The following is an 8,319-nucleotide window of genomic DNA, read 5'->3' as shown; positions in this document are numbered from 1 at the left end:
CTTGGTGTTATTGACTGGCGCAGTCGGCACACAGCTGATCTGGAGAGGGTGCACGGTGATATTGGGGCGCCCATGCGTCTTGCACTCCCATACCGGCAACGTGAGCCTGCCCACCACGCCGAGCGGCCCATAAAACACAGCTGCCTGGCTGCCCGTCTTGTGCAACTCACAGCAGCTGCCATTTTCTGCTGCTAAGTGGCAAGGAAGCGGCTCCATGCTGGCCAGCTGGGCTTGCCGCTGCTGGAGCTGCTGCTGGCGCTCCTGCCGCTGCTGCGCCGCCCGGCCCGGCAGAGAGGCCAAGAAGGCATCCACGTCCGCTCCGAGCCGAGCCTCCCAGTGATCACGTTTGCGTCCTTGCCGGTCGCCCCAGCCTAAGAAGCCGCTGGGTGCTCGCTCATCCTCGTTGTCATCCCTCTCACCCCGCCGCCTGGCCTGCCCTGGCACATTGAAGGGAGCTTGTTGTCCTGGTCTACTTGCACGGGATCTTTTTGGCTGTGGCCCGTCTAGAGGCCTGGGGGCCGTGGTCTTGCTAACCACCTTCACCCTAAAGTGGTGGCTCATGTCCTAGAAAGCATATTACGGTTGCTGGGATGCCAACAGAACAAACGGGAGGGAGAATGATGCATGATTGAGGATGATGTCCCCAATGACCCTCCAGGTGGGGGGCCATCATGCCCATCATGGGGCACATCCTTACCGGGAGGCCTACCTGCCTGGCCGTTCAGTGAGTGCACTCTCTCGAGGCTAGGAACAAGCACCCAGTTCTTGGGTTGAAACCTGAAAGCTTGCGCGCGCCCCAATGGATGGCAAGGATGATGTGGAGGCCAAGCTCAGTGCCGGCAGCCCCGGGCTGCCCGCCGATGGCGGCAGCGGCGGCTCGCCGCCCCCCGACCGGCCAGCGGCTGCCGCGGTGCACCTGCGCACCAGCAGCTTGGCAGCACAGATTAGCGGCTCTGGAAGCTTTGGCAAAGCAGCCGCGGCGGCGGCGGCAGCAGCGGCAGCACCTTCCCCGCCGTCCACGTTCAAAGGCCGGCTGCAGCTGTGGTGGCATAGTGCGGCACGGCTGTGGTGGGAGCTGCCAACCGCCTGCAAGGCAACGCTGATCGTTGCAGGTGCGGCCCACCAGCAGCCAGCGTTCACCCTGCCGTCCACCTTGCCGCTCTGCTTTCCTGTGCACCTGCATACCAGCCCCCTGTGCCGCTTGCCAGCGTCTCCCTACGTGACATCTTACCCCCCTGCCACTGATCTGCAGTCGTCAACTTCTTTATGTCTGTGAGCTATGCCACGGTGGCGGTGGCCCTCACAACAGCAGACGAAGAGCTGCACATCACTCTGATCATCCTGGTGAGCGGTGCAGGTCGGCACAGAGCGATGCAGCTAGCGCAGCTCAAGTGACGCCCAGGCATCAGGCAGCAGCACGCGCGGGTAGCGCTGCCGCAAATGGTGACGGGGCTGGAACCGTGCCCATCTGCCATTCTGCCCTGCCAGCAGATTCCAGCCTGCCGCCCTGCGCCCCCCTTCCCCCGCAGATCTCTTCCGTGTTTGTCATCATTACGGTCGCGGATGCCATTGTATACGAAAACACGCTGGAGCTGGCCTCCAGTATCGTCATCGGTGGGTGGCTGGCAGTTGTGGCGGTGGCGGTGTATGCATGGCATGGCACAGAGCTGGCACCGACAGGGCCATATGCTGCCATTGGCGATGCGGGCTGGCAGCGCAGTTCTACCAGCGGGCCAGCTGGATCAGACGTGGAGCGGGTCTGTTGAATCTGTGTGCGCCGCCGAGGCGACCGCCGCATCTTCGCACTGCCACTCCATCGCAGACACGCTGGTGGTGGCCCGAGTCATCTTCTTTGCCTTTGAGGGCAGCAGCCATGCGGCCTTCAAGATCACCTGGTGCACCATCATGCTCATCGTGCAGACCATCTACATTGTGAGGCTGCTGCCTTGTGGGGCCCCTGGCAGCGCAGTCCGAGCGGGGATTTGGGACCATGGCCGCCGCAGCTTGCCACCACACAGCTGCTGCGGGACAGCTTACCGCTGCGGCCCCACCCCATCCCCATGCAGATTGTGGCCATCCTGGCGTACCGCGAGTTTGGGTGGCGGCTGTACAGCAAGCTGGGGGTGGACTTCCGCGAGAAGGGCGCCGCCGACAAGTACGTGCCAGCACAGCCGCCTGGCGGACTGCACGCATCCAGGGCTGCACCCATTCTGCGCTCAGCTGCCCCTGCCAGTGACAGGCTCGCGACTCTGTGCATGCTTCCTCCCCGCCCACCTCCCGGCTGGCCTGCAGGATGCGGCTGGCCATCCTGCGCAACTCCTACGCCACGCTGCTGAAAATCAACAGCATGCTGCTGGCAAGTGGCTGCGCCTCCCAGCTGCCGCATGCCCTGCCTCTGCCCCTGCTGTGCATGACCACAGCGCCTGTGCTGAAATGCTGGCCCTCACTCCCTGCCACCCACCTCCGGCCTCTGCCGTGCAGGTGGTCTTGGTTACCCTTGGCATTGATGTGTCTGTCGAGAAGCGAGACGACATCCTGGCCTCCCTGCTGGCCCTCAGCCTGGCGGGGCTGTTCATCGGCGCCGGCGCCACGTGGCTTGCGGTGCTGCTGGTGGTTAACACAAAGCAGCGGCCCCACAACATGAGGTGGGTGGCGGCACCTGACACCATTGCAGCAGCCTCTGCTTGCAGAGAGCAACAGGGCAATCAGTGTGACTCACGTATGTCCCCCTGCCTGCCTGCCTTCAGGCTTCTGGTGGTGTTCCATGTGGCGATGATGTGCTGCTTGGGCCAGTCCATAGGCTCCATCGCCATCTATCAACTCGAGTGAGTGCCGCTCTGGATGTGTCTGCAACAAGCGGCACATCATCTGCCCCGCATGTTTGTGTGGTCTTGCACAGCTTCCCGGTCCCTGTGCTGGCATGAGTTGCATGTGCTCGCCAGCGGGGCGTGCCCTCATGCTGTCTGTGCGCTGTCCTGCCCTGCCCTGCAGCGGCAACGACTCGGCCAATGCCTCCATCTCGCTGCATGTCGCCGCCGTTGTTTACATGGGTACAACCCTGGGGTGAGCCCTAGTCCTGCCCCGCTGCACCCTATCTGTTGACCAGCTCAGGCTGTCGCTCTTGCTTCTGTCTGGCTTGTTGTTCTTGACAAGGCTGGTTTATGTACCCCTGCAAGCAACCTGTGCCTGCTCACCTCCCGCTGCTTCCTATCTTGCATCTTATCTTGCACGGGGCTGCTCCTTGCTGGGCCGGCGTGCAGGGTGTGGGTCACCACGCAGCTGATGTAAAGGTAAAGGTAAAGGTGGGGAAGAGCCTCCACAAGCTTCACTTCCCGGTTTTAACGTCTAGCTTTAGACCATTATTTGATCTGCCCGACGCGCCAAGTGCAGTACCCCCCACTAGTAGTGAATGGGTCCCGGGGAGGCCTGTGCCGAAGCCTTGGCGATTCTATTAGGCGTTCCCGAAGGAATTGGCTTGGATTGGCGCTGAGCCGGTCAGCTATGCCGCGTTTGTCCTCACAAAGTTTCGACATGGGAGGAATCGAACCTGTGCCCTCTCGGAGGGTTTAGACACTAGCTCCAGCGCCTTCAAAGAAGGCCTTTCTTAGCCGCGGCCTACCTGATGTACAACCGCTTCTGCCGGGACTGGAAGTATGGGGAGACCAACAGGGCGGCTGCCACCGCCCTGGTGGGCGGCGGCGGGATCACCAGCGTGGCTGCGGCAGGCGAGCGTTGTTGCCACAGCATCCAAGCAGCTGCGCGTCCATGGCGCAGCACTGCTTTTGCCTGCGGGCCCTGAGCGAGCCATGCATCAGGGCAGCCGCCTTCCGGCATCTGTCTGAGCTGCGCCTGCCATGATGCTCCAGCCCTGCTCTGCTGTGCTGCAGGCGACCCGCTGCTGGCGTGCATGCATGAGGGTGCCTGGATTGGCAAGCCCACGGCGGTGAGAGAGAGGGTGCAGCTGCCAAGCCGAGCTGAGCATTCTGCTTCTCGGCTGCTGGGCTGGGCAATGGCTGCGATGCAGAGCAACTTACTGATGGCATGGGCTGGCCCTGCTTACCTGCCGCACGCCTGCCTGCCTGCCATGCAGAGGACCCCCAACAAAGTCCGCTTCTTCCAACTGTCCTACGACGGCAGCACGCTGCGTTGGGGCTGGAACAAGTGCGCTCCGCTGCTGCTGCACCCTGCTGCGGCCGCCTGGCGTGCTTTGCAAGCATTCCAAACATGGCCCCGCCCCGCACCCGTTCACTTGTACCGTCTGTACCGCATGCACCGCAGGTTTGTGCGGCTGTACTACATTGATGACCTGGCGTGCGATGATGTGGCGCTGACCATCACGCTGACCTTCCCGTTTGATGCCGAGCTGGTGCTCAAGTTCAGAGGTGGGCTGGGCCTGGGCCTGGGAGGTGGGATGTTGGGTGGATGAGGGCAGCGCACACGTGGATGGGAAGCCTGTGGGGCTGGCCATGGCCCATCGGCTGCTCGGCGCCTTGCTGCTGCTGCTGACCTGCTCCGACCACCCGCCCCTGGCACAGATGCGGCCACGTACCACTCGTGGCGCCGCGCCCTGGCCCACCTGCTGCTCATGCTGATGGCCCCCGATGCGCCGCCGCCTGCGGAAACCCTGGATGAGTCGGGCAGGCAGCGCAGCGGGCCGGTGCTGCTGGGCAACACCAGCAGCCGCGAGCTGGTGGGGTTTCCGGGCATGGCCACCCTATCGCTCATGACGGGCAGCCCCGCGGCGGTGGCGTCGCCGTCCCGCCGCGCCTCTGGCGACGCGCCCATGAGCCCCGGCAGCAGCGCGCGCAGCAGGCGGGCGCTGGCCCAGCTGAGTTCCCGCATGATCGACCTGGGGCGCCGCCTGCGCGCCGCCAGCCGGGGCCAGCACTCCTCGCTGTCGCTGTCGCAATCCAATCCGGAGTCGTCCCGGCGGCGCAGCGAGCCTGGCGGGGAGTCGGAGGCAGGGACCAATGAGTGGGATGATGAGGCGGCGGTGGGCGTGGAGCCTCGCGCCGCCAGCGGCACCCTGCGCCCCAAGCGCTCGCCGGGTGGCACGCACCAGGAGGGTGCGGCGGATGGCGCGGAGCGGCAGCGGCTGCAGCGCGAGCAGGAGCGCAGCCTGCAGATGCAGAAGCGGCAGCGCATGGCGGCGTACCTGCAATCCATCGCCGCCGCCGCGCACCCCGGCGTGCCGCGGCCGCAGCGGCCGCCGGCGGCGGCAGCAGCAGCAGCCGGCGCAGCAGCAACAGCAGCAGCAGGGGTGGCGGCGGCAGGTGCAGCCCTGGACTCACCACGGGCCGCGTCGCCGGGCGCAGCGCTGGCGTTAGGGCGCGTGGGCAGCGGCGGGGTGCGGTCTGTGAGCATAGGAGTGCAGACAGACGACTCGGAGCTGCTGCTGCGGGCTGGCTCTGGCGCCTATAGCAGCATCCCGCGCAGGACCAGCAGCGAGGGGTATGGCTCCCGCCGCCTGCAGCGGCTGCGGGAGGAGGAGGAGGTGGAGCCTGCCACGCCCGCCGCGGCTGCCCTGTCCACCGCCGTGGCACCTTCCTCTGACGGCTATGATGCTGACCTGGCAGCGCAGTACGTGGCAGCAATGGCGGCGGCAGCAGGGGCAGGGGCGGCGGCAGCGGTTGGCTCAGGCCCGGCGCCGCCGTCTGAGGCGCGGCGGCAGGCGCCAGCAGGCGGCGGCGATGAAGACGTCGCCTCGCAATACATGGCAGCAATGGCGGCGGCGGCAGGGGCAGGGGCCGTGCCGGCGGCAGCAGCAGCGGCTCAGCAGGCGCCTGGCGGCGGCGGGGATGCCAACGTCGCGGCGCAATACATGGCGGCGATGGCGGCGGCGGCGGCCGCGGGAGGCGCGGCGGGGCCGCCGCCACGGTCGTTCAAGTGGCAGCAGGAGGCATCCCACGCGCCCAACAGCGGCATGAGCACAATAGACTCCGACCTGGCAGCACAATACCTCATGGCCATGCAGGCCGCGGCGGTGGGCAGCAGCCCCATCCCACCGCACGCCTCGCCGCCGCCGCTGGCCCAGCCGCGGGGGCAGGCAGACGGGCTGTCGGGGCACACGCCACGCGCCACGCCGCTGCAGCACCCGCCCCTGCGCCGCTCAATCTCCTCCGCCTCGCCCAATGCCGCCTCCCCGCTGGAGCAGCTGGCCTACCAGCAGCAGCAGGCGGCCTCTGCACGGCTCGCCTCCCTCACGCCAGGCTCCCTGCCGTACTCCCAAGGCGTCTCCACAGGTGCGCTGCTGGTGCTCTGCTGGTGCTGGCGCGCAGCGCTGCGTGCGGCGCCGAGCGGTGGGCACCAGGGGGTTGCTGGGCGAGATCCGACGTCGGGTGCTCTGCCGCTGCAACCATCCAATGCCCCAGTGCTGCGCCGGCTGGCCATCCTGCCTGCCTGCTTTCTGTCCTGCAGTGGGCGGCGGCCTGTGGCAGCTGGCAGCGGCTGTGGATGTCATCGATTACGAGGAGCTCAGCTTTGGCAAGCTGCTGGGCGCAGGTGCGTGCGTCTGGCTTGTGTTTGCTTCTGCTCCGAGGTGTTGTGCCCCTCGAGAAGCCGGTCTTGGCCGCGCAGCTCTGAGCCTGCCTGCCTGCTGTGTGCCCCCACGGTCGTTCGTGTTTGTGGGCGACGGGAGCGGGGCACCCGACTGTCCTCTGGCCTCCCCTCTGCTTCCGTGTGCAGGCGCGGAGGGCGCGGTATATGCGGCCTGGTTCCTGGAGTCGCCCGTAGCGGTGAAGAAGTTTGAGCGGGCGGAGGACTCGCTGCACGAGGTGGAGATGTACCTGCAGCTGGGCAGCCACGACAACGTGGTGGCGCTGAGGTGGGCGCTGAGGTGGCAGGGTGACGTGGCGAGGTAGCACAGGGTGGCGGCGAGTGCAAGGAGGTGGCCCGATATCAGGGGCCCCGCCAGCGGCCAGGGTTGCAGCCGGGATGTATGCGGTGCATGCACGGCTGCTGCCTGTGCTTGCTGCCGAGTGCCATCGCTGTTGCTGGCTTGTGCCATGTGCAGGGGGCTGTGCCAGCACGAGGGCAGCATGTTCCTGGTGCTAGAGTACTGCCCTAGGTGAGCGGTACTGCCTGCAGCCAGGTACCATGCCTCTTCCCGACCGTCTGCAAACACGCAAGCCTGCACAGCTCCCTGTTTCCAACCACACCCTATCGCACCTCTCTGCAGGGGCACCCTGGATGTGATGCTGCATCACTCTGCCAAGAACCCTTGGGACCCGCAGAAGCTGCTGCCCCTCGTGCGCAGGTCAGCATACCACCTGAACAGCGTCCTTTGCTCTGCCTTTCGCTGTGGCTGTGCCCGTTTTTTCCTGCTCGGCGCCTCCACCACTCCATGCCATGCCTGTCTGCTGCAATGTGCCGCCTCCTGCACCTGTTCCGCCCAATCTTGCCTGCGCCGCCCTGCATCCTCCCCGCCTGCCTCCCCTCCTCCCATCTGCAGCATCGCCCGCGGCATGCACTACCTCCATTCCCGCAACATCCTGCACCGAGACCTGAAGCCAGCGTGAGCGCAGCTGCCGGAGACGGCCCCATCTCCTCTGCCTGCCTGGCGCCATGGCCCGGCCATTTGGCTGCCCTGTGGTCTCCCTCTCCTGGCCTGCCTGCATGCGCTTGCGACGATACCCCGTCCTCCCTTGGACTGCCTGCTTTGCGCAATGCCTTGTCATCTCCCTCCCCTTTCCACCTGCCCACCTTCCCCCTCGTGCCTGCAGCAACATCTTTGTGGGCCACGGCCAGATGATGAAGATCGGAGACTTTGGCATGGCCCGCATCGCAGGTGGGGCGCCGCTGCTGCACTGCGTGGTGGCATGCTTGTGCTTGGTGGCGGGCTGTCCAGCGCAGCGGTCCTGGCATCCGACACTCGCCAGCTAGTCGCAGTGCCCGGCGCCAGCCTGGCCGTCTGCGCCCCCGCCGCCCCGCCCCCGCAACCGCCCGCCTGCCTTCCTGCTCGCAGCCACAAGCGGCGAGGGGCCGCCCAACCTGCGGCGCCTCACGCCGGGCACCATGGGTACGATGCAGTACTGCGCCCCGGAGCTAGTCAACGAAGACATGCGGCCGCAGGGTGGGTGGGTGGAGGGGTAGGGTAGGGGTTGATGTGCGGGGGGCCTGCTGTCACGCAGGGAGGGCGTGGTGGCTGGGCAGCCGCTGTGGTTGGGGGCTGCTGCTGAGGCGCGGCAGGCGCGAGCTCTCAAGGAGGGAGCGTGCGGCTGCTCCTCTTGACGCGCCCACTGAAAGGCTGGCTGGGCTGCGCGCGCCCCTCGCTTCCCTCCAAGTTGCAGGCGTGGACGAGATGGAGTGGGCCCTCAAGCT

The 8,319-nt window shown here is 66.4% G+C and overlaps 1 protein-coding gene across 1 annotated transcript in view; it reads left to right on the top strand.

Annotated features, from left to right (window-relative positions):
- Nucleotides 1–3,622: 3,622 nt before the first annotated feature.
- CHLNCDRAFT_134377 (hypothetical protein) overlaps nucleotides 3,623–8,319 on the top strand; it is a gene marked incomplete at both ends in the record, with an annotated part of 5,089 nt that continues 392 nt past the window's right edge. Inside the window, 12 exons of the mRNA XM_005847393.1 lie at nucleotides 3,623–3,731; nucleotides 3,888–3,943; nucleotides 4,091–4,161; nucleotides 4,279–4,406; nucleotides 4,536–6,242; nucleotides 6,418–6,501; nucleotides 6,685–6,823; nucleotides 7,013–7,066; nucleotides 7,178–7,255; nucleotides 7,451–7,513; nucleotides 7,722–7,786; nucleotides 7,964–8,071. Coding sequence (XP_005847455.1) covers nucleotides 3,623–3,731; nucleotides 3,888–3,943; nucleotides 4,091–4,161; nucleotides 4,279–4,406; nucleotides 4,536–6,242; nucleotides 6,418–6,501; nucleotides 6,685–6,823; nucleotides 7,013–7,066; nucleotides 7,178–7,255; nucleotides 7,451–7,513; nucleotides 7,722–7,786; nucleotides 7,964–8,071 — 2,662 coding nt within the window. The remainder of the gene's footprint in view (nucleotides 3,732–3,887; nucleotides 3,944–4,090; nucleotides 4,162–4,278; nucleotides 4,407–4,535; nucleotides 6,243–6,417; nucleotides 6,502–6,684; nucleotides 6,824–7,012; nucleotides 7,067–7,177; nucleotides 7,256–7,450; nucleotides 7,514–7,721; nucleotides 7,787–7,963; nucleotides 8,072–8,319) is intronic.

The sequence above is a fragment of the Chlorella variabilis genome (assembly GCF_000147415.1).
Source record: "Chlorella variabilis unplaced genomic scaffold CHLNCscaffold_11, whole genome shotgun sequence".
Classification (NCBI taxonomy): Eukaryota; Viridiplantae; Chlorophyta; class Trebouxiophyceae; order Chlorellales; family Chlorellaceae; genus Chlorella; species Chlorella variabilis.
This window is presented reverse-complemented; position numbering and strand designations above follow the sequence as displayed.